Raw genomic sequence first — 26,961 nt, 5'->3', positions numbered from 1 at the left:
AAATCAGGGACACTTACAGGAAACTTTAGTTGCCTACGTAGGAGCTAATTTGTTGATTTATTATCATTTATTAAATCCCAAAAACCCTTAAAAAAGTTCAAAAAACTCTCAGAAACTAAAAAAGAATCACTTAGCAATGACAAACCCTTATTAAAACTATATGATTCCCCTTAGGAATATGTTAAACCAATAGGCGAGGAAATCCATATGAATATCAATTACCCTACCGTAGGATCCAACACATTTGAACCGAGACTTGCGATAATCCAAATGATTCAAAAAAATGATTTGGGGGGATTCTTGACCCCACTTTTTCGTCAATCATTTTCCTTAGCTTATATTCAATCTCATTGAGACATGAGACGTCCCTTCTAGTGTCACCAGATGGCTGAATTAAACTTGGATAGGCTAAAACTTGAACCATACTTGAGCTGAAGCCTAAGCTGAATCCTAATTTAACCTAAAATTAAAAATTTAACTAAAAAAATTGAAATCAATAAAAATAAAACATAACTAAACATAATCAACCCCAATTAAACCTTAAAATTAGTTTTAATCAATATACTCACAGAAATTATCATTTTCTCTACAAAATATCATTGTATGATATTCACTATCACATTAACAACCACGCAAATAAGTTTGACTATTATACAACATAATTTTAATGTAAATTTTTTACTTTAAGTTTTCATTCATGATGCTCGATTTACCTTGAAATTATCATTTTCTCCACATAACAATTCAACAATCATAATTTCATTCATAATAATATATGAGAAACATACAAATTAGTTTTATGATGATTAGTTGCACATTTTATATAAATTTATTGTTTTGGATTTTCATGTATGTAAAATGATCCAACATAAAAATTTTTCAACGAATTATTATTTTTCAATACAGACTATGCGAGTGTGTTCAGAGTGTCAAAATCTTTCAAATGGACCCATTCGTGGTCAAATCCAACTCATTTTGGGAGTTCAAGCCTACAATAATTGAACAATAATTTCGACAATAAAAAGAACAATCAGAACAATTCACTCAAAAATGAATTCAAATTAAAACCAAACCTTGAGTAAAGTGAATTTGAGCTAGAAATACTTAATTTAGTCCTTAATTTAAATCCAATGAAAAATTTCCATTTAAACTTCACCAATTTTGCTTCTCCTTAATTTCTTATATTTTTCTCTTTCAAATGAGCAAATGCCAAAATTTTAGCCATAATACCCTCCAACTACCCATAACCACCTAGCCACTACAAATTGAAATATCTCAAACGAGAGACCAATTCATCCTAAACCAATTACACTGATGAAAAATTGGTAATAGGGATAAAAAAATAATGAACGGGTTAAAGGTGCTGGCACAATAAGTGTCTTTGAGGTCTACTTTATGACGTGAAGCAACATACTCATTCGAGCATTGAAAATTCCAATAATAGTTGGCGTAGGAAGGAAGACTTTAAGGCATAGGCTCGAGGGCTACTATTGGTTGAGAAGAGCCTTCTATAGAGACTAGCTCGGTAGATGAGCCGACTTAGAGGGGTAGGGCATGCGTAAACTCAAAAGAAGCAAGGGCAAGGTTAGTTCGACAAATAATATCTTCTTCTTCGATATGAAATAACAACCGATTTCTCTTATTGAAGAATAGGCTCAATCAATTTGGTTGGGGAATCGGTCGCACATGCTCGATCGGCTATTTCGCTACGCGAGCGAGTGTGCCTCCGTTACATGAAAATTATAAACTCAACTGATCTGGTTGGAAGTACAAATTCAAGTGACATGAAAGTTTAGAAGATTAAATGGAAATCTTAAGATTTATAATTTAAAATAGTTAAAATTTACTTTTGAAGAGTTTTGAAAAATAACAAGTTGGAAAATATTTAATTGAAACAAAATATAATCTTAAAATTATAAAATTTATTTAAGCTTGATTTTCTTAAAAGATTTGATCACTTTGAATATTATCAATTGTTGATCATGCAAACATATTTCTTTTTTTTTTTCTTAAAGTAACTATTTTTTAGCATATTTATAGAAATTAGATTTAAAAAGATTTATCATCATAATTTTAAGGTAATGAAGAGATGAGCAATAAATCCCAAAGTGCCGAATTTATAGTTCTAGAGAGATATATATGCATTATTTATTTATTTAATTTATTATTTAAAAGTATTTGTTTATTTTTAATTAAACAAGATTAAAAAATCTACAAAAATTGTTATTTTATTCACATCATTAATCCTAATTGAAATAAGGAAAAATATTACATTAGGACTTGGAATATTCGACTGTGTTACGAGAATATTCCATCTGCTTTATTTGTAAAAATAATGTGTTATTTAAGTATTATATGATGTTATTCGATTATTTTGCGGTGTTATTGGAATATTTATCTACGTTACTTGATTTGGGACTATATTATTTGACATACTCTCCGTGTTATTTCAATTTTCAATATGTTATTGGAATAATACAGTCTCAAATCAAATAATGCGGGAGAATATTTCAATAACACTTCAGTCCAAAATCAACGTTATGCAATATTTCAATAACTTCACAAAATAATTAAATAACAACAAATAATACTCGAATATCACATCATTTTTAATAATAAGAGATGAAATATTCTCATAACCCAACCAAATATTTCAATCAAAACTTAGCTCCATCTAGTAGTGCTGTTTTAATATCTTTTTCTTTGAAGTAATCCCACCGGAGTGTGCCAGCGGCGGTACTGCACTTTCTTCCATGGATGATGCCTCTCGCTCCTCTCCAATTTCCTTCGCCGGCGGTCTTACCGCTGGCGATGAAGTAATCACGGCGGCTGACCAGGGGTCGCAGATCGGGAGCGCGGCTGGGAGCCTGCAGGGCGAGGGGATCCTCTCCGGCGGGGGTGATGGAGGGAGCAGCGGCGATGCGGATTTCGGATTCCAGCGTCCGGAACTAGGGAAGGAGGTTTTGGTCGGGACGGTCCAGTTCTACGAGCGCCATGTCTTCCTTTGCTACAAGACGCCTCATGTGTGGCCGTCGCATGTCGAGGCGGCGGAGTTTGATCGGTTGCCGAGACTTTTCTCGGCGGCACTCGCCGCGAGGAAGGGGGAAATGAAGAAGCGTGTGAGTGCTCTTGGCCTGGAAATTGATTTGTCCGTTCTCTTTTCTGTTCTCGCAGCTAAATTCTTTTTATAGGCGAGTTTGATGAGGTGAATCTTCTGTTCGATTTCCTGGTTATGAGCCTGTGAGCCAAATGGATTGTTTGTGAATATTTGGTTTGGGTTTTGGACAAAACGTTGGTTTTACGGATTTTGGCTTTTCGCCTTTTTTTTTTTTTTTGCATCACTTGTTATGCTACAGAGGGGATGGTTTGACTATTTCTCTTTCATGGCAAAGAGTTTAGGAAGTGAATATATGGCGGCTTTGTTTGGATTTTGCTTTATTACGATTAAGTCAGATTAAATACTCTCAATACAAGAATTTGTGTTTGTTTGTGAAGAACATAATAGACAAAGACCCTCTCATGGTGATGATTTCGCATCCCGAGTGAGAAGAGAAACTATATTTTTTGTGAAAAAAATTTGCGTTCATAAGACGTACGCAGAGCTGCGTAAGGTAACTTTCAAATAGATTACGTGGAGGATATTGAGAGGTTATAGCCGTGTTATATTCCCTGTAACCTCCCTGTACCTTCTAGTATATGGAAACAAAAGCGTGAAACTTACTAGAAGGTACAGGGAGGTTACATAGGGTATAACGCGGTTATAACCTTTTAATATTCTTCCTGTAACATATTTGCATGTTATAGAAAGTACAATTAGGTTACAAGGAGGTTATATGTGGTATAACACGGTTATAACCTCCCAATATCCTCCCTGTAACCTATTTGCAGTTTATAGACGTACACAGCTCTGCGTTCATCTTATGTACGCAAATTTTTTCCTTTTGTTGTTAGTCTTTTGATTACGCTATTTGATTTAAAAAATATTTCCGTACGTCATACACACGCAGAATTGCGTGCGTATGAATGTTATATGAAGGGTATTGAAGGGTTATGTTGTTGTTATTAGAGTTAATACCCTCGATAACTTCACAAAACCCTCGAATGACAGGAAAAAAGATGAGCGCCGAACCGTGGAATGTATTGGTAGGTTATGAGATGTTATTGTGGTTAATACCCTCAATAACCTCTTAGTATCCCCCAATAACTGAGTTATTGGAAGGATATTCGCAAAATTGTGTGCATATGACGTACGTAAAAAAATGCTAATTTGATTTGTTCTGAACTGAACTTATTATCAGTTGTTGTCTTTTGCATGAGTTTTTATTAATTATTTAATTCATTATTGTTTATGTTTGATAACGCGTCTTGATATTTTGTTTTGACTGCATGCTTGGTTCCAGTTGATAGAAAATTAATTATAGTAATCTTTAACATGGTTTGTCAGCAAAATTATTTTTGTATTTTATCTGGTATTTATTATGATCATGTGGCCATTGAAATGAACAAAATAATAAAATACTTTTCACTTATGTGGTATCTGTAATTTTGCTTGTACTGAAGGTTGGTTTTTATTTATATTTTGTGTCTCATATCATGTTATTTCAATATATCACTTTTTGACTCCAAAATGAAAAAAAAAAGTGCAATTGAGATGCTGTTTTAACTCAAGTCGACTAAAAGATTTGATGAAAGCACAATGAAAAAGCCAAAGTCAACATTAATGATTATTATTATCCTCAGCATTGTACCATATAGATTGCACGATATATATTGCACCAGTTTGATTGATTTGACACTAGATAATATTACACTTTATGTAACATTGCATTTCAAATAACAATGGAATAAGCTTCCCCTTGCATAGATCCTGTTAATAGGATAATTCCTTCTACTTTTGGTTTCATATTTTTTCATATTGTAAGTCTTCAAAGTTCACTTCATCTTAGGCATCACTTATATGGAAGATGTTGGCTGCTTGGCTAGTCTTCTAACATTAGGAGTCTGGAATTCATGATTTTGTAGTGAAAGATTGCATGATTTTTTTTTGTATTGGACTAGGTTAGCCTCATGTAGGATGCCATAAGGTTTAGGATTCATTACTGCAAAAATGCGTTGGAATGTACAAAAACATATAAATTTACAGCTTACAGATCCCAACTTTCAATTTCAACCAAGATTACTTACAGATTACTCACCGTTGATGCAAAATAAGGAAGCATTTTTTATTCATTCAAAATGGTAATTTAATTTTTTCCAAATATTGACATTTTATGAGAAAACTGAGAACTAAACTTAAAATCCTGCAACATTTAAAATTTAAATCATGAAAAAAGAATCGAACTTCATGGAATCTAGGCTATTTATTGGTATAAAGAGTTTTTTCCCTTGGAAGTTGTAGTCAAGTTTTGTGAAGTATTAGAAGAATCTACACAATGGAACATGCACAAGAATTAACAGAAAATTGTTTTTTTTAATTTTTATTCAATGTTCAATATATTATACATGACTCATGGATCCTCATTAATGGGCAACAAAAGACCAATAATAAGAAATTTCTAAACATCCCCGATAATTTAGTCCAAACCTACAGGTTCCAATTTTCCTAACTTCAAATTGCAGGAATCAACTTTTTAATTCTTTTCTTTCATCATAATCATACAGATATAAGAAGATGCATGAGGAAATCACCAAATAATTTGAACTTGGCATCTTAGGAAGGGAATAAATTTGAACTGAAGGCAGCCTTCAACCCATGAATTTATCCTTCTAGCTTGGATTTGCCCTTAAAGTAAGGAAAACAAAATAGTTAAATTTGAACTATTCATGATGTTGATTGAAGTGGGGCCCTTACAGCAGTGAAACAAATCTAAAAAGCTTTAAAAATGCTAGAAGCACTACTTGTTCTCAGCATGCTCATTATTCTTGGCATGTTCTTAAAACATAAACTAGAACATGAAAATACATTAAAAATTAAGCATGCAAATGAAAACACAATGCAAACTGATCATGTTCTTCCTGAAATTCATTTTCCGTGCTTTCCATGAGCGTACACTTTTTGGGCTTCATTACAACCATAATTTTTGAAAGATATTTAGGGTTGGCTTTATTGACTTCACAATAGATTTGAAAAGAAGTAACTAGTCTGTTTTTTGGGTTTATCATCCATCCTTTAATTCATACACATCTTGTATTTATGTATGATTTTATACATTTATGTATGCTTTTGAGCTGATATGTATCAGAGCTTTAAATTTGCACAAAATTATTAATATATACCAATATACAGAGATTGTTATGTATATACATATTTATTCAAATATAGATGCCTATAATCAAATCCACTTGTATTCTAGCCATTATTTTACCTGATATTTGTTCTTTGAGCTGGATTTTTTGTTTGATTTAAACATGAATTAATTGCATTTTCTGTTAAATTTTATTTTTGAGATGTTATTGGGCCAGTCATTTTTGAAGCATTCTTGTCAGCCCTGTGATGAACATTCTATGATGGTGGTTTGTCTTATTTCACAATGTTGTTGTTTTGGTGCAGTCACTTAGAAAAAAATTTTACTTGGTCATAAGTTAATATATTTTCTTAATCAATATTTTTTCATTATGTTATATGTATCTTGATAATGGGCATTATACATTTTTTTACGAATGAAAAAAATCATTTGAGCCTTTAATCCATATGTTCATGCTAATATCACTTGGTAATTATTTGGTTCGACTACTCTTTGAAAAATTATGGTTAAAAGATGCTGTTAAAAGGTTGTTGAATTTTGTTTGTAGACCTTGCGGGTAATCTCTTGTTTCTAACACAAGTCGTTTTTATCTTTTTGGTTATTGCACTTTATACATGTTGTAAAATGCCAAAAAGATTTAGTGTCCATAGATCTATTGTCACAGCGGTGGAATCTCATAAATGGTTGTTGAAAGTCATCCTCGAAGGATTTTCACCTTCATTGGGAATCTCCCTTGCCTTCACTGGAAGTCCACCCTTTAGGAATCTGCTCACTGGAAGACGATCTCATCAGAAGCCTCCCTCACCAGAAGTTGTTCGTCCATTCCAAAAATTGCATTGGAAGATTCTCTTGCTGGAAGCCTCTTCCTTGCTTTCATTGCTAGCTGCTCACTGGAAGCCTTCTTTGCATGAACCTTTTTGGAAGATGATCTAGCCAAAAGTGGCTCGTTAGAATCAACACGTGCCATGGGGACTTACAGTATCATTACACATTCGTAGTTACTTTATGTTTCGGCTAGGAAGAATGTTTCAACACTCACAAATATTGCTTGGGGAAGGTAGGATTAGGTTGCAAATGTGATGATTCCTTTTTGGTTTCTAATTACATTGAATCGTAACTAGTTTGTTTTGTTACATAAAATTTTGAAATGGCCAACCACATATCTTTAGCACCCAAATGCAAGGATCCATTTGCGATAAAAAATATGTTCTTCAAATGAGTTTATTTTTTTCTTGGGAGCAGGTGACCACTGCAGGAGCCGAAAACAAGCAAAACACCATGCAATTGCTTTTACAAAAGCAAAAGCATCTAAACTTGGAACCAAACAGCCCTAAATTTATGTGATACACCCCAATATTGCATATTCTACTTCTAGTGACAGAATACTTGTTCTAGTGATGTGTATCATATTAGCCTATGCTTGCCATATCTAACACCCATCAGCATTCTATGTGATCAGTTGTTGTATACCTATATATAAATTTATCAAAAGGATGAGCTTATGGCTCTATGGGTGGTTTAATATGGTAGCAGCATCGAAAATTTAATGTTTTGTAATGCATTCTGGTTTCTTCCTTAAGCCATTTTGGTTGTGGCTTTTACCTTATAGTCTTCTATTGGGGTTTGGTTACTTCAACAGTGCATGGCTTCTGTAACATTTATAAAATTAATGTAGTAATTAGATGATCTTTCTGAACATGTGGGTAGGATTTTCAAATATTATTTTGTATTTTTTTAAGTTTATGGTATGAATTTTCTTTTGTTCTCTTTAACTTGTAGACTCGCTTAACAATTTGCGAAGGAGAAGATGGAACTGAGTCATCAAATGGAGATGTACTGATTTTTCCAGACATGGTTAGATACAGGTTAGATTAATATCATTGTCCAATTTTCAGCAAGTTGTTGATTATTTGATTGTACCGACGCTTAGTCATCATTTAATGTGTGTTCAGGCGTTTGACACACTTTGACGTTGAGAATTTTGTTGAAGAAGTGCTTGTTAAAAATAGTCAATGGCTTCCTGGAGCAGTTGAGACACTGACAGGCTCCTTCATCTTTGTGTGCGCCCATGGAAGTCGAGATAGGAGATGCGGTATATGTGGACCTGTTCTTCTTAGGAAGTTTAAAGAAGAGATTAATGCACGTGGCCTTAATGGTACAGTGTCTGTGAGCCCTTGCTCTCACATTGGTGGTCATAAGTATGCAGGAAATGTCATTATATTTAGTTCAAGCCTTAATGGGGAAGTGACCGGACACTGGTAATAAAGTTACAGTGAATTTTATTTTATTTTTATTTTGAATTTTTACTTTAATGGTGATAATTGCTGTGCTTTTATGTAAAAAGCTCTTATATCTATGGTGATGATGGCTTGTACTGTTAGGTATGGGTACGTTACTCCAGATCATGTGCCCTTGTTGGTTGAGCAACATATCAGTAAAGGAGACATTGTTGATGATTTATGGAGGTAGCTTCTCTTACATATACCCATTTTGAGTCTTTTTTAGAAATTCCACATTTATATGGTGGCAAAATTGATTGTTCATTTGATGATTATGTATCAAACAGAATTTTTTTTCGATGCTGAGGTACCATACCACTACCAAACATGCAATTTTTTTTTTCGTCATCAAATTTCTCTCTATTCTCTCTGATCTTAAAAAAAGAGAAAATTCACATTGCACCTTGTCTATAAGCTGTTATTCTTTGTACTGCTTCTGGTTGGTTGATGTTCTCTAGATATTTTTCTTTACTTTGCGCACCTACATGCGTCTGAAATGTTATGTTTTTAATGCTTATGATTTGAGCATGGATGTTGTTCTGATTGGAGACAATTGTTTAACTCTATTATTTTGAGTTTTGGTATATAACGTTTCTGTGAAGTATGCCTCTTTTCTTTTTTGGGTTGGCAAGTACGCACCTTTTGCTGTAGGAAATCACCCCAAGATATGAACCCACTGTTATACGGCAAGTGCCAAGTAGATTTGTATCCGACAATTAGTGTATGATAAATTCAAAATCTTAATTGTGCACCTGAAAAGGAGCTCCAAGTCTACAACAGTAGGAAGAAGTGCATTGTTGTCTTCTTATTTTATTGCTGGCTTCCTAAAAAATGTTTTTGTTAGTGATTAAAGTTCTGTTTTGGAACATTTGAATGTTGTTAGAAGTTGTATGGCTATAGGTGCTAAGATTATGAAATGGCACACATTTTTACTGTTACTTTGTATCATATGTTCTAATGAAACTTAAATATGGTCAAACACAACGTTCATTAGTTTATCTACATTATCCTGGAAATGTAGTATATTTCTCGTTTTGTTAATCCCAATTAAGTCTGTTAAGCTCAACCTATAGTATATTATTGGTTTTTATGGTACAATATGTTGATTGTACTTTACATTTCAGAGGGTTAATGTTATCATCTAACCAATCTTCAGGCCATCAATCTAATACTCGGGACAAATTTTATTAACCGTTGCATAAAGTTTCTTCAATTTTCTTATCGTGTTATTTAATTAAAAGTAATTATTTTAATAATTGAATTTTCTTTTTTTGCGGATGTGAAGTCCATAATTACAAATGTGAAGTTTAATGAAATAGTTGAATCCCTCCCAGTCAATTATTTTCTTCAATTTTACCTTCATTTAGCCCATGTATTGGTACTTTTCATCAAAATTTTCCTTTTGTTTTCACTTTGCATGAACAATTGGGATCATTAAATGCATTGAGAACTAGGGATCATGTTCCAATAATGTCCCTAAGAATCTACTAGGATACCAAATCTTTTCTCTTTCTATTTTTTGCAATTCTAGGTTTATGGTTTTTAAAACCATTTAAGATCTTCTATAGTCTTTGATTTTCTTAATTTCCATTTAATAGTTTTATTACAATTGCATATTGTTGCAGTCATGATTATTTTGCTATATATATTCACTTAGAAAAGGGGCTCTTGTGCTTTCATGCATGAGAGCTTGAGAATGTTTCATAGGGTATAATGAATTATTTTAATAAGATTTTATTTTGTTATAGGAATTGAAATTCGCTATGAGCGCTATCCTCGATAGTTGAACCGAATAAATAGGATGGCATCAATATAGTTGATTTCAGAAGCCCTACTAAAACTTGTTGAAAATAAAGTTTGCCTTGTATCTATCAATAAAAAGCCATTAGGATGAAATTTCGTGCAAATCTATCAACTTTAGATTGATTTTGTCATGCTCTAACTCCTTGCAAACCCTAAACTATATTGTACTACATCTAGTTGGGGTGTGAGAGATGGGGACAACATCAATTCAAACATTTATTAGATATCATAATTATATCTCCCATAACATAGTTCATTTTAAAAGCGGATCAATTAGATGAAGAATTTTGATTCTATCTAGATATATATAGAGCTACTAAATTCATAGTCATGTAGCTGAGCAGTTGGATATGACATTCATTTCTATCCATGCTTGACTCGTCACACAACCAACATGTATTAATTTCAATTACGTTGGTGGCTTATTGGTTGACGCAAGCGCTTAACAACACCCAAATTAGGGCGCAGAATAGTGCCCAGAGCGGGGCACTTCGAAACAGCTAGGTCGTAGCCCCGCGAAACCTCACGAGGCTGCCCGAAGCAGAAAAATTTTCTGTCCGGACTCCTGCGTAGCTCTACGTGCAGACTCCAGTTATATGTTGCAACGAATGCTACGTCGCGGAGGTTATTTCGAGATTATTGAAGTGGAACCGCAAATATTATTTTAGGGTTATTTTGGGGTTATTGAAGAGAAACCTATATATTCTACTTCAATAACCCATAAATAATTTAGAAATAACTCCAAAATAACCTCTATGGTTCCACTTCAATAACCCCGAAATAACATCGCGGATGTTATTTCAGAGTTATTTCAAGGTTATTTCTGAATTATTGAAGTGGAATATATGAGTTTCTCTTGAATAACCATGAAATAACGGAGAAATAACCCCGAAATAACCTTCACGGTGTTAGTCGGGGTTAATAAAGTGGAATCGCCGATGTTATTTTAGGGTTATTGCAAGATTATTTCAGGGTTATTGCAGAGTCCGCGGTTCCACTTTAATATTTTTTAGGTGGACCCGATATAGCATGGTGATATATTACTGGGAGTCCACATCTAGAGCTAGGTTCGGAGTCCAGATAGAATTTTTCCGCCCAAAGCATCGCATGACGCTGCAAGCTCGTGAATGCGCGATTGCGGGAGTTCGGGCCACAGATCGCGATCTCGTGTATGTAGCAGAGATTGGATCGCAAATATTCATGCTTCAGGGCTGCTTCATGCACCTTCCACACTTGTCTTCCTCTAGAAAAGTCTTTTTTTCTAGATTCTTCTTATCTTCCCACTCTCCTTCCTCTTGTGTAGAATTAGGAGGCTATAAATAGCTGTCCTCAGTGTGTTGGGGACAAGTTCTACTGGAGTTGCTACTAAATCTCCTATGTGGAGTCTCTTCCTTCTTGTTAGGGTTGTAACCGACGACACTATCGAGTGAGAGTCTAAGAATCAGAGGGTTAATTCAAATCATTAAAAATTAGTGACAGAAAATAGTTTTATTTAGTGGGCAGGTGGATACAAGTTCAATGTTTGTGGCAGGGTGGGGATCTATGAAGTGCAAAAGGTTATAAACTTGTGTGCACAAAATGAGCAAGCATATGCGAATCACGATGTGTGCGGATTGAACAAAGGGAAATAGAATCACATTTTGGTATGTGAATGGATGCATTGGGCATCATTTTTTAGCCTGGAATGTAACATCAAGTTTCTATTACATGGGAGGAGGAATCGAAGAGCCAAAGAGAGGGAGAGGAAACGAAGGGCTGAGCAGGAGAGAAGAGGAAGCGAGGAGACAAAAAACCGAAGAGGAAGGAGAGTAAGCGGAAGCGAGGAGATAGGAAACTAAAGAGGGAGGAGAGGAAGCAAAAGGGGTCCGAATTTAAAAATCAATTTACCTATAACTTGTCTAGTCGAGTTGAGAGAAGAGATGCCATGGTTTACCTGTAGAGTCGAGAGAAGAGACACCACGATCTGGCGCGAGAGGGGTCATCGACAAGCAGAGAAAAGGCGGGAGCTCTTGGCGTCGGTGTTGCGCAGCGGAGGAAAAGTCAATATTGGTGTAGAGTCGCTATTGAAGGAGTTGATGTTGCGGTGTCTATAATGGAACTCTTTTCGTTTTCGAGTAGGTGAGGAAGGCGACGTAAAGCGCAGTAGCAGAGGAAGTTCATGCAAGAGGGAGTCAAAGCCAGAGCTCTCCCACGTGCAGAGGAAAAATTTCGCTTGCGTGGAGTAGGGCTCGACCAACTTTATAAGTGTTAGTTTATTTATTTAAGTTATTTAATAAATATTATATATATATATATATATATATATATTATTTATGTTTATTATTTAATTGATAAACTTAAGTGCATTTGATTCAAGCACTAAAGAAAGACTAGGGTTTTATTCTAAAATTATTTAATAATAATTTTGATTACAATTATTAAAATTTAAAATTTAAAATATTGAATTCTTAGTTAAAATAATGTAATACAATAATAATTGATAATTAAATTAAAATATAATTAAGTAAATTGATAATTGAATATTTTATAGATGATAATTCGATAGAAATAATACAAGTTAAAAGCAAGCAAATCGTCTATCATTGAGGTGAGTACCCATATTCTTTTGCTATTAATAATATTTTATTTTTTCTCGATCAAATGCATTTATTGTTATTATTATAATACTACATATTCATGATTTATGATTTTATTGAATTTTGTTCATATTATATAAATGATCTAATTGCTCAGTATTGTTTAAATTATCGTGGATATTGGATTTTGTAAAAGAATATTGACTACTATGTAAAAAATATTAAAATATTCACTATTAGAATGTGATATTTTGTAGTATTATTGTATGTGCATGTTTGACTATGATGGAGCCACCCTTTTATACTACTAGCGGGTAGCGCTAAAGTACCCGTGCACGTAATTAGAAAAAGTTATAGATATTAAATTACCTTAATTGATATAATTTTTAGATGGTGCTCTTGTGATGGTTGTACAAATATAGAATGATATTGGTTTGTTATTGATATAATAAGATTTTTTTAATAATGTCTCAAATGTTTATATTGATTTATCAAAAGCTTAACTGACATACATATGACTTTCATTCTCTTATATTACTGACTTTGGTTAGCTCACCGTTATTTTACACTAATTTTTTAGCTATAATTAAGTGATTTAAAAGATGAGTGACAGAAGAGAATATTTATAGGAAACATGGACAACCTGAAATAAGCTAAATTTAATTATAATACTTTAATTTAATTTGTTTATTGACTCTTTCATTTATTAAATGTTAAATGAATATAGAAAACTTAGTTCCCGCCGTTCGACCGTTTGTACTCATCTTGGTTAATTCCAAGCCTCAGACCGTATCATGACATAGACATAAATTATTTAAAATGTGTGTAATGGATGAGTGTCATGTGCGCATGAATGGATGGATGATTTCTTCCAGCGTGGTATTAGTGGGACTATTTATGGTTGCATTATCATCATATAATACTTTCTTCTTGTGCGGTAAAAGTGGGACTATTTATGTTTGTGTTATCATCATATCAACTCAATGTAAGACATTTCTTGAGTCAATAAAAATATTAATAAATGATACAATTTAAAGATAATAAGGTAGTTTGTATGAACACATTGTAACTATTGTGAAGTTCAAAGTTTAATTCTTACAGTTAATTAGAGGACTTATTTAAAGAAATATGTGATGAACCAAGCTATGATTCACTAAAAATATTGTATGAGGTTTTATACATAGTTTTAAATATTAAAGAGCGTTATTATTACTCTCAAGTTAAGACTATTGTAACTATGCTCATTCCTATGAAAAACTGAAGTACATCTCATTTAAAGTTGATTGTAAATACACCATTGCAAGAATAAAATATAATTAAGTATGATTTAATTGAACAAATTATGGTTCATTAATATTTTTATGAGGATATATTGCATGCAGAAGTTGTTTAACAGTTACAATTTCAATCTACATTTGATTTTATTGAATTTGAATTTGCATCCATATAAATCTTTTTCATGAGTTCAAATTTATACTTGACCAAGAGTCAAATTTAGAGTTTGAAAGTGAAATTGAGTTTAGGATCATATCTAAACTTTAACTCGTGACATAAATTGATTCTATGCATGGATAAAAAATTGAACCAATTATGTTTATTGTAACTGTGGAATCAAATTAGCAAATCGGAAATGCTAGTTTTTATTGACAATGTCAATAAAAATTATCCTTTTGTTGCATTATCAAATTGGTATCTAGTTATCTTTGCTTTATGGTTTATTTATTTTCATAATGCAGCAATAATAAGCATTCATGTCATAGTTTTTCGACAGGCATGATAATGAAAAAAAAATAGTAGGAAAAGCTAAAATATTTTTCTAATAATAAAAAATAGTAGAAAAAATCTACAGAAATAATTTAGTTAATTTATTAAAAAAAATTGGAATTCAAAACTCCATCCCTATAATCAATCCTAAAGTTACAATCTATCGCAGCTGTTTTTTACGACATTTGGAGTTGTTTTTGTCAGAGAGAATGTAGACCCATATGGGCATATCATAATTATGTGATATTGCTTGTAATTGCATTAGCTTTTAGTTTTCTATGTAGTTTGTAGGTCATTGAATGTGCGAGTGTTTCATCATGTTATTATTTTTCTCATATGATTTGCATAATTTATATGAGGATATTTTTTGGAAATTTATTGCTAGCTAACATAATCATAAGCTTTTTGTTGATGTAAATATAAGATTTGTGGAGCTCAAAATTGGTGATAAAGTAATGGTATATTTAAATTTAGAAAGGCTTTTCTTAGAAACTTACAAGACGTTAGATGCGAGAAAGACAAGGTTATTTAAAATCCTGTTGTGCATTAGATCTAATGCTTGCAAATTGGATATTCTATTAAATTTTGCCATTAATCTAGTTTTTAATATCTTATTTGGCTTTATTTCATGAACTTGTTGTCCATTTCTATGCTTATTCTTCTTTTATCTTGTGAGCTCGCATCGAACACTCCGCCAAGTAATTTTGTAATGTTTATTCCTGAAGCTATTTTGGGTTAGGAGATTGTCTGTTAATGATGTCATTTTCTTGAGCTATTTTGTGCACTTCTTTGACATACCCATTTTTAATTTAACATGTACTATTTGCAGTGAGTAAAAATTTGGACGTTTTGTAGTTGTGGTGATTTCAAGACTTATTTTAATTTGCCTGGAACTAACTTGGGCTAATCTTGTGCCGAACTTGTCAATTAACATTAGGAAAAGCATTTTATAAATAGATAATGTTAGGCATTAATTAGATAGCTTTGATTGATTTTAGTTTTTTCTTCCAGTTCTTAATTTTGCTGTGCAAGCTCAATAGTGATTCCTTCATGTTTGCAGTATTAGTGCAAACCATATTATGTAGGAAATTATCTCCGTCCCTGTACCAACTCGAAGGTCTAGTCTCTTGCTCTAATAAATTCTTTCTTTGATTTATTTTCTTCTATATATCTTGTTATTGCTTACAACAAGTGCTCTTGATTTTTTTTTGAATTTGATATAACTCGGGTTCTAATTTAAATAATTTATACAAGCTTATTGATTTTGATGATCTTATTTTGTTGTTTATTTCTTCATATTGGATTGTTCATTGCATTATCGTTTAATATCTTCTAATTTTTATTTAATGAAAATAGGTTTTTACTTGTGGACTTTTCATAATTTTCTATATTTTCAATATTCATTTTATTATTCTAGTTGCATTAGAAACCCTATACTTGAACTGTCTTGCATCATTCTTGATCCCAAGATAATGCAATTGTGTATTGAGATACATGGGCAAGATCCTAAGTACATTTTTAAGTTGTAAACCTCAAAATCAAGCCATTATTTTAATTAAAAATATAATAGTAAAGCATTTGAGAGCAATTCTCCATATGACTAAATATTAAGTAACATAATAAAAAATTAAGTTTTATTTCTTCCCAATAATACATTTGAGAGTGATCCATTGTATTAATATAACATCATTAAATTCGTGCAAGTACTCAATAATAAACAATAAATCTTAAATTAATATGCAAAACTAAACAAGAAGTCTAAAATAAACAAGTGAATATATCCTAAAATATGCATGTTACTAAGATTTCTAAATTTAAACGCCTCTGCAACTTGCATCACTTGGAGGGCATTCATTGGAATCAACATCAAAGTTTATTTCTTTTTTGCCTATTTTATCTTTGACTGTATCAGCAGTTTCCAATTTTCATTGTTTTGAATATCAATCATTTTCTACTTTCCTAATCAATTAAATCCAATAATAAGGTTGCTTAAATTAATAATTATATTGAATTATTAATTTCCATAAAATTTATATTAACTTTTTCTCTTATTTTCCTGTTGACTTTAGCTGTACATGTTTTTTCATAAGAAAATTAACATTGAGATCTTTCCCCTATAATTATGATGTTGGAAATCTATTCCATCCTCTACAATTCTTTCATCTGAGGGCAAATCATCTATAACAAAGGGATCTTTATTATCTCTAAAACTTTTATGCTAATTATGAAATAGAGGCATACGCCTCATTACATGTGCCTCAAGATGTACCTTATCATTTGCCTCAAATAATTAACGCATGCACTTTTTCTCACTGTGGGGCGTAAAACTCATAGTGCTTTGCATGCACTACATCCTAAGGGATGTCCAAGGTGCACCCCAAATTGGGCAATTCTAAACTAGTGTGAAATATGTGGAGAACCCATGAAATTGCACCTGTTTCCTATTTTCCCTTTTGTTTAATTAATCTTCATATATATTCCATCTTTTCCTCTATCTTCTTGATTTGTTTTTGGCTTTCATCCGTGATTCTTGATCAACAATGCAATGGCATAATTGGGGCGCTAGACCATGCAACTGCTCATTTCTCCTGGTTCCTGGTTTGTAAGTTTCTGGGTTTGGTCCTCCAAGATATTAAATGTTAATGTTACCTTTGGGGAACCAATTGTAGATATGTATATCCAACGTTGCAGTTTGTTGATGATAGATCTAAAATCCTTAGACATCATGTTGATAACCTTAAATTCAAACTTGAATTATTAATCTTATTTTTCTTGCACACTTTCGGATATTCAGGATTTTTTTTACATGAATCTTTAGTTCTATATATCTTACACGAGTTCTATTCGCTGCTGTCACTGCTTGGTAAGGCAAAAGTGAAATAATACTGGACCTTTAGTGAAACAAATCTAATTCTGGGCCTTGCAATGGCACTTTCCAACTCACCATCTATGTTTGTTAGCTTTCGTCCTCAATCTTCATGCACTTAAGACGTGCCCATCGTAATTTCTCCACTTTTTCATGACCTAGCCACCAAGCAACAACTACTAGCATCGGTCAGGAAGGGATAACAAGATAACACCATTTCTGTGTTTGTGGATTTCTACTTTTGGTTCTTCAATTTATTAAATATTTATGTTTTCATTAGTGGTATCTATGGTTGATTTATATATATTCCGTTTTGCATTTTGTTGCATTGCGGAGCTAGAATCAATAACCTTAAATTTATGTTTTAAATAATAATATCATTTTCTTGCGTATTTTAGAATATTCAGGATTTATTATGCATTAGTATTTAGATTGACAATATTCTGTGTTCCCTACTGTCACTGAATGACAAATCTCTAGCTAAATTAGGCAAATTTGAAATAGTACCGGACCTTTAGCAAAAAAACTACAAACCTAGTTCCAGGTCCTCAGTGGCACTTTTCCAGCTATGACATGCTTTAATTTTTAATCAATCCTCTTGTACTTATAGTATGCTCATCACCACCTTTCTTCCATTAAGTTTTCAGTGTCAAAACCCATCTTGGTGCTTAGAATTAACTAAAGCTGGTGCTGCGGTCAGACGGTATTAATATCTAACTAACTATTTACATTTTTAAAACTTTCAATATATATAAAAGAACCGCTAATAATCCAAAGGTACAATAAAAAAATTTTAAATCTTCCAACTGTAATAGAAAATCTACAAATAAAATCTAAAACCACACAACCATATATGTCTATCCAAAAGAAACAATACAAAAAAGAAAACACAAACACGTCATACTAGTAGCTATCAGCTGCAGACCTCCTCCTGTAAACAAAATCTCTTCTATCAAACATATCAACATAATTTTTTTTTCCTGAAAGAAATCATTAATTGCAACCATAAGTATAACTCGGTGAGTGATCATAATTTAATATATATATATTAAATTCCTATGTTATGCTTTGCATGAATAACTAAAAGAAAATGTAGTTCATTTCATTATAACTTTAAATTTATCCCTTCTCGTTTCACTTTAAGCATTTATCAGTTTAACCATAGTCATCACATGATTACCTTCATACCCAAAGGTATCCTAAAAAGTGTGTCCGAAGACACCCTAAAAAATGTACCCGAATGTACCCTCAAATTGCACCATAAGGTGCATCTTTATCATTTTCTTTAACGTGCACAGGTACATTGCATTCCTTACTAGTACCATCTGGGGGTAATCCTATATGACTTAAACATTTACCTTTCATTTCATATAAATTTAAAATCATTTTAAATGTACGTTCATAAATCTGTTATTTTCTTTCCATCCCTTATATTATTTCAGACTCAAAATGAAATTTATGAATGAACTACTGGTTTTAAATTATTTATTGTAATTATTTATTTAATTAAACATTACTTTAATGCTTAAAATAAAATAATCACTCACATTTGCTATTAAAAGACTTTTGAAAAGTTCAACCCTTCACTTCACTTCCTAGCTCACCTAAACTAATTAAATGTGCATATAATTATAAGAATTTCATTCTAAAAGAAAAACTTAAATGTAGTTAACTTATTTAAATATGCAAGAATGATTCAAAACACAAATCTCTGTTGACCTTAAGATTTTGGCTTTCCTCAAAATCTGAGAATTTATCAGCCTTCTATACTCTTCTAGTTACATAAAAACTTAATAACTTTAATTTAAATAATTATATTATTTTTTCTAATAATAATATAACATTAATATAATTATTTAAATTAATGTTATTAAATTTTTATGTAATCAAAAGAGTTTAGAAGGTTGATAAATTCTTAAGTTTTGAGAAAGGTTAAAATCTTAAGGTTAACGAAGGTTAGTGTTTTTAAATCATTCTTACGTATTTAAATAAGTGAACTACATTTAAGTTTTTTTTTTGAATGAAGTTCTTATAATTATATGCACATTTAATTGGTTTAGATGCTATAAAGTGAAGTGAGTGGTTGAACTTTTTCAGAAGTCTTTTAATAACAAAAGTGAGTGATTATTTTTTATGCATTAAATTAATGTTTAATTAAATGAATAATTATAATAAATGATATAAAATTAGTACTTCATTCAGAAATTTCATTTTGAAAGACTGAAATGGTATAAGGGATGAGAAGAAAATAACAGACTAATAAAAGTACATTTTAAATGACTTTAAATTCATATGAAATAAAATATAATTTTTTAAGTCATAGGATTACCCCAAATGGTGCTGACAGGGGATGCGATATACTCGTTTGTGTTAAAGGAAATGGTAAAGGCACGCCTTCGGGTGTAATTTGAGAGTACCTTCGAGTAAATTTTTTAGGGTGTCTTCAGACACATTTTTTAGGATACTTTTAGGTATGACGGTAATTTTGTGATGAGTATGGTTAAACTGGTAAATACTTAAAGTGAAATGAGAAGTGATAAATTTAAAGTTTTAATGAAATGAATTGCATTTTATTTTGGTCATTCATGCATAACATAACATATGATATTAATATATATTAGATTATAATCACTAAGTTATACTTATTGTTGCAATTAATGGTTTCTTTCAGGGAAAAAAAATTTAGGTTGATATGTCTTGTAAGAGAGACTTAGTTTACAAGAGGAGTACTGCAGCTGATAGGTACTAATATGATGTGTTCGTTTTTTTTTGTATTGTTTTTTTTGGATAAACAAATATCGTTTTGTGGTTTGAGATTTTATATGTAGATTCTCTTGATGTTGGATGATTTAAATTTTTCTTATTGTACCTGTGGATTATTATTGGCTCTTTTATATATATTAGATTTTTTAAAAATGAAGATAGTCAGATGTTAATAACGTTCGACCTCATTACCCGCCTTTGTTAATTCTAAGTTTCAGGCCGGGTCATGACATTCAATCAGTTGATCGAATAAAATTAATTGAGCCCTGTACTTTTATTTAGGAACATGGAATGGTAAGTTTTTTGCTTTTACCACTAGTCCTGTATGGGCACCTACTGTTCCACCATTAGTATAATGAATTTCTATGAATTCTACATATGCTTTATAAAATTCTATCTATACCAATTTTGAAGTTAAATGCCATTGCGGTTTGAATAAAAAGTGTGAAGTGTGCAAACTATATGACGAATCTAAATGTGGGAGTCTTAATTCAGTTTGAATCATGGTGCATTGTTTATGTGTTGTCTACATAACTTGTGTAAACCAATTTTTCGGTCGAAACAACATCACAATTTAGTGCTTCTGAGGATCAATTCCCTTGGAATAAACATACTTTCATATTTCGTACATATCTTTTGTTTTTTTTAGGTATATTTTATTGTGTGGAGCTTAAATTTTCTTAACTATATGAGATAGGATTTTATCTTGATTTTTAAAATTGGTTGCCACCAACTTAACATCTATTCATACCAGATTTTCTAAATGGTTGTTACTAACTCAAGCTTCATTCATATTTAATTTTCACACCTACTATCTTATGCTACATCCATAAAATGGGAAGAATTTATTGGTTGCATGCTTCCCGTAAACTATAAGCCAATAAGGAGGAGATAAGAGTTAGAGAGAAGGAATACGAGGAAGAACCTCATTCATGAGAGAAGAGGATAACTAACATCAACATTTATTCTCAATGTCTCCCTCTTGGTCATTAATTCTGAGAAAGTGATATCTTTTTCTTTATTCTTTTGAAGTGTAATCTCTCCATATACTGTTTTTTAATCTTATTAGAATATTTGATCTTTGTTTGGTTGTGAATGCATGTAAATTTCACCAAACCAAATAAAATTGTCTTATATTTGAGATATTTTGTGTGTTTGTTCTTATTTTTATTTGATTTTTCTTCTAGTTTTATTACTATGCTAGCAACTAGTATCAGAGTTTTAGTCTAAAAAACTTTCAAATTTTAGTATGGAGAATGGGAATAACAAGATTGACAAATTTGATATCTGGGACTTCATTTTTTGACAAGTTTTAATAGAGGACCACTGTACTAAAGAAAACGCAAACCATTAAATGGAGCAAAGTCACGGTCAATAGAGGACCACTGTGGGAGTTTATCAACATGCAAGTTCTAGGGCTCATTTGACTATTCCTTAGCATGAAATGTTGACTTCAACTTCAACATCAACATCCTTCATGTGATGAAAACATTATGCGTTATGAAGGTGTTCTCCAATATGCACAAGAAGTTCTCTCTAGTTAATATAGTACACTTAATATTTATGTATTTTCAATCTTATGAATCTTAAAGAGCTTCAATCTCCGATCATATTGATGGGTCCAACTTAATTAAGAGACGATTGAACTCTATGAAAATCAGTTTTGATGATGGAATACATGCCTTGAGCTTGCTCTTATCATTGGTCGAGTGCTGGGATGGCAATTTTATTGTTGTTGGTTGTTTCTATTGTTCATTTGCAATGAAGCTTAATGGTGTTAGAGATTTTATTTTCAATGGGGATTTCAAATGTTGAGAGAAAGTTTAAAGTACATCAATTTTTATTTTAATTATTAAAAACAGGAGCAATTCTTATAACATTGGCAACAACAAGATGCAGATCAAAGCTATTAATCAAACTACGAAAAAAGATGCAAGTCTATTATAGCACACATGTATAGCACACATTCACATGATGAAAGAATGTAGAAAAAGGAGGCAGAAACAATGCACAAGTCAAAAGAAGAGATATGTATTATGTTCTGAAAGACATGATGTACATGGATGGTAGAATCAAGTACATTTATCCATTCCTTTTAATGAAGAATAATTGAAAAACTAGTGCACAAACCATTATGGTGAAATATTATTTGCTGCTGATAAATTAAATATTATGATTACTAGAGGCGTGTGATAATCAAAACAATTAATGACAACACTCAGAATTTAGATAAATTAATGCATATTACTTGCTCGAGAAAAAAAAAAGAAAGTTTTATTTAAATTAGACAACTAGCTACAAAAGGATATTATGTCATTTTCATTTATGATATTTAAAAAATGATAAAAAATGCCTTGGTGATTATTCAAGGCAATAAGAAAGATACTTGTTAGAGCGCCACCAATATAGTAACAATAGGATATGCCACCTATTGGAGTCTTTTTAAATGTTTTATGAGGGTTAGCGTTAGTTTTGGGGTGTTTGAGATTTTAAGTTCCTTTGTGAAGTTGTTTTCCTTGTTCTAGGGCTGTATCCTCCGAGGTAGTGGTGCTCCAATTGTATCTTTCTCCGATGTGGCGTTGCATACTTTCCAATCTCCTCTCCTTCCTACTCCCCAAACCTTCTAGCCACCGATTTTCCTCTCCAGACCTTCCTGCCGGCCACTCCTAGCACCAGCCACACTTCCCCTGCTGTCCAGCTCTCCCTCTCACTTCCAGCCGCCTGCTTCCCCTCCACCTGCTGCTAGCCTTGCTGTCCAACCTTCCTGACCACCCCAAGTTCATCCTACCGGCCACTGACAGCCGTCCTTCTTGCTGTTCGTTTCTTTTCCCCATCAACCTTCTCCCCCATTACCCACAGCTTCTCTGACCACCCCACACTACCAAACCCCAAACTTGCCACCCAACACCCTTCCAATCTACCCTCTAGCTTCAACCCTTCCCCTTTCTCCTTTACCCTTTTGCCGACGCACGCCACCACCGCCCTCAGATCTCCTCTTCCGGTCCTAGTCAAAAATTAGTTTGTATTTATATTTCCTTTTCAGTTTTTGCTGTGCTGTAGCACTATTTTTATATTAATTAAAGTTTTATTTTGTATTTCCTTTGAGATTCTACCTAGTTCTGGCATCACTATCACCTCATGTTACAACTATGAAGGGGGAATAAATCAAATCTTGCAAGAGGCTCACAAGCCACAAGCAAATGAAGGGAAGGAAAAAAGAGAAAGGAAGTAGCTTTCATAACAAAGAAGAGAAGAAAGAAGGGAACCAACATGGTCCTATTCTCTGTTTTTGACGTGGTGTTGTATACTTTCCAATCTCCTCTCCTCCCTACTCCCGAACCTAGCAGCCACCGATTTTCCTCTCCAGACCTTCCTGCCGGCAACTCCTATCACCGGCTGCACTTCCCCTGCAGTACAGCTCTCCCTCTCACTTTCCAGCCGCCTGTTCCCCCTCCAGTTGCTGCCAGCCTTGCTATCCAAACTTCCCGACCACCCCAACTCCATCCTACCGACTACCAACAGTGGTCCTTCTTGTTGTTCAGTTTGTTTCCCCATCAACATGCACCTTTCTCCCCCATTACCTACAACTTCTCCGACCACCCACATCTCCAAATCCCAAACCTGCCACCTGCCACCCTTCCAAACTACCCTCCAGCTTCAACCCTTCTCCTTTCTCCTTTACCCTTTTGTCGGCGCTACCATCGCCCTCAGATCTCTTCTTTCGGTCCTAGTTGGAGATTAGTTTGTGTTTGTATTTCCTTTCCAATTTGTGGTGTGTTGTAGCCCTATTTCTATATTAATTAAAGTTTGATTTTGTATTTCTGCCGAGTTTCAACATAGTTCCGGTATCAATCACCTCATGTTACAACTATGAATGGGGAATAAATCAAATCTTGCAAGAGTCTCACAAGCCACAAGGCAAATGAAGGGAAGGAAAAAAGAGAGAGAGGAAGTTGCTTTCATAACAGAGAAGAGAAGAAAGAAGGGAACTAGCATGGTCCTAGTCTCCATGTCTAGCCCTTAAATTAACAATTGGTTGATGCGCTTCTCTCTCGGTTGAGAATATAGATAATTTTATTTATTCATATGAAGCATAATCTCTTTGTATACTTGTTTTAATGCTTAGTAAAATATTTGATCTCTATCTGGGCTTGGATGTAGGTGAATTACATCAAAAAACATAAATCTGTGTCCTATATTTTGGATAATTTGTGTGTTTTTTCTCTCGTTTTCATCTGTTTTTTATTTGAAGTTTTATTGTTATTATAACATTTTCAAATCCTTTTCTAGTTTATTCTTTATTTAAAGCCTTTGTATTGTCAGTTTAACTATTATTTCGTTTTCTAATTTTTTTATGGCGTTGTTTGATCTTTTTGATGAGTCAGTACCATCTGTTTCCACCCACAACTTCAGGTGAGTTTTATGTGCCTCGTCCAAGTCTTCCTGAACTTTTCCCTTTCATTTGAAGAAAAAATTTGTAGGTTCCACCTTAATAGCTAGCAATTTGCATCTATTAGAGAAATCTAAAATATTACTCTTGTTTTCTAGTAGTTTTTGGCTCAAGAAAGATTGCTGCCTTCATCAATTGCTGAATCTGAGCATGTTCAAGACAATGTTATTTCTTTTTTAGACATTTGTTAAAGATTCTAATATGTTTGATTATATTTTAAACAGTTTCAACCCTTAAATATTTCTCTTATTTCCTTAGCTCTTCTTAATGCAGGCATCAGGCATACCCTTACTAATTAAAGTACAGACACATCATGACTTAGTTGGGTTTGTAACTCAATTATTTCAGCAGTCTTGTTTAATTTACTCGTATCTAATAATGAGCAGAAGTGCAAAAAATTTTCTCCATTAGTACTTGGTCATAAGGTTCAATTAATATCAGCAATACGATGCCAGCATGTTAATTCTTATTAGCTGAAGAATATTATAATTTTGAGAATTTTGCATACATTTTACACATTTTTTGGGTATTTACATATCTAACTCAAATACTTTCATATTTATATTCATAACAGGTGCGTAAACTTATGCATGAAAATTTGTTTTTCACTTTCAAGAAGCTTGTAATAGTGTTATTTTCAGTGTAATATGTAAGTGTAACACATGTAAATATGAAACTTCTTGTGTTAAATATATAAATACACAAGAGTTTAATTGCATGTATACAAATGCTCTTTATAATTTTTGAACATTCTTCAACCTTTTCTGTTTTTTTTTTCTGTTTTTTTTTTTTTTTTTCAAACTGGTAGGGGTCAAATGGGCTTAAACGAGGAAGAACAGCGGAAGGCTCGAGAGTTTAGGTTACAAATGAATGGTGAAACAGAGGAGCTAAATCCTATCCATCCAAACCAAGCAAATGAAACAGGTATCACAAATGGATTGTCAACTGAAGCAGCTAGTTGTTGTCAGGACATTGCAACCTCCAGTTGCTGTCAGAATGGAGCCTTCAATGAAAAACCAGATAACAATAGTCTGAATTCAGAAGAGCATGAAAACCAAAAGATGCTTCCACAGCAGATAAACAAGGCAACTAAGCCTAGCAGCAGCGCGAGAAAGATGAGCACATTGCCAACTTGGTTCGAGAGCTGGGAGAGCGAGGACACTTATGCAGCTCTTGCTGTTGTCGCCGCGATTGCATCGATAGCTGTTGCTTATAGCTGTTATAGACAACTAAGATGAAAAAAAAATCCCTTTTTCTGTAATCTTTGCTAGATGATTAGAGTAATGTTACAGCCCTGCTATGTTTAATTAAGGCATGGGCAATTGCTAATGATGCTGTAATTTCAGGTGTTTTATGTGGAACAGTATGCAGAAGCAACTATTTCTGTGTTCTATTAGTTTTCTGTTATGTATGAAATCTGTTTAGTGTTTTGGGATTTGCTACAATTTGGTGCATTATTAAAGTGAAATGTTAGATTTGACAGATGAGTATGCAGAATGTGTTCATTATTTGTAAACATCTAAGAAATAAACCTCATCAATCATCCAAATAGGATCCAGCAAATCCTTTGGTCATGAAACCACCAGCAGTTATATAAGTGGAAGGAATATATAAAACACTTTGATCTTCATTTTGTAAGAGTTTGATGAACCTTTTGAATCAGGGCTGAGGTGGTTTTTGTAGTGCATAAATTGATTCTATTAGTTTTCAAACTTGACTTTTTCTTCACATGCACAAATCACTAAAGAAGAATCTATGTAGGTATATTCTTTCAATTTTGAAGTTCAAATGGGAAAATGGCCACTTAAAGATGCTTACCATTGAAAGTACTTGAGTTATGTTAAGTTTAGCTAGAAGAAGTTTTACAATAACCGACCTACAAGCTTATATGACTCCTCTTGCAGCTATAAATGATTTATTTCTCTGTATGGATCCATATCATCAAAATTCTATGATTCATTAACATATTATATGGATGCAATCTTTGAGTATTTGAATAAATTTTCATATTATATTATTTTTATAAGCTTTGGTCTCCAATGCAATAGCCTCTTTCTCTCCCTTATTTTTTATTAAGATTCTCTTTTAAGGCCCGTGTTGGGGCGGCGATACGACGCATCATTGCAGTTTTGACTGTTTGGATAAATTGTGTTTTGACAGCTTTTTGAAAAGGATGCAGCTAAAATTTATGTTTTCTTATCCCTCTTGATTAGGT

The 26,961-nt window shown here is 32.8% G+C and overlaps 1 protein-coding gene across 1 annotated transcript; it reads left to right on the top strand.

The window, feature by feature from the left end:
• The first annotated feature begins 2,678 nt into the window (after positions 1 to 2,678).
• LOC110036991 lies at positions 2,679 to 26,218 on the top strand. The gene is made up of 5 exons (XM_020741555.1): positions 2,679 to 3,119; positions 8,025 to 8,110; positions 8,198 to 8,503; positions 8,627 to 8,710; positions 25,555 to 26,218. The coding sequence occupies exons 1-5, from the start codon at positions 2,754 to 2,756 to the stop codon at positions 25,982 to 25,984; spliced, it is 1,272 nt and encodes a 423-aa protein (XP_020597214.1). The 5' UTR covers positions 2,679 to 2,753; the 3' UTR covers positions 25,985 to 26,218.
• The last annotated feature ends 743 nt before the right edge of the window (positions 26,219 to 26,961 follow it).

Source organism: Phalaenopsis equestris, unplaced genomic scaffold (genome assembly GCF_001263595.1).
Source record: "Phalaenopsis equestris unplaced genomic scaffold, ASM126359v1 Scaffold213688, whole genome shotgun sequence".
Lineage (NCBI taxonomy): Eukaryota > Viridiplantae > Streptophyta > Magnoliopsida > Asparagales > Orchidaceae > Phalaenopsis > Phalaenopsis equestris.
Note: the sequence above shows the minus strand (reverse complement) of the source record. Positions and strands in the feature narration are given on the sequence as shown.

Bases quoted from the DNA above. Each gene is read 5' to 3' on its own strand.
- LOC110036991 (XM_020741555.1), top strand. From the start codon at position 2,754: ATGGATGATGCCTCTCGCTCCTCTCCAATTTCCTTCGCCGGCGGTCTT. The intron at 8,111-8,197 runs GTTAGATTAATA...ATGTGTGTTCAG, and splicing joins CCAGACATGGTTAGATACAG to GCGTTTGACACACTTTGACG. The intron at 8,504-8,626 runs GTAATAAAGTTA...TTGTACTGTTAG, and splicing joins GGGGAAGTGACCGGACACTG to GTATGGGTACGTTACTCCAG.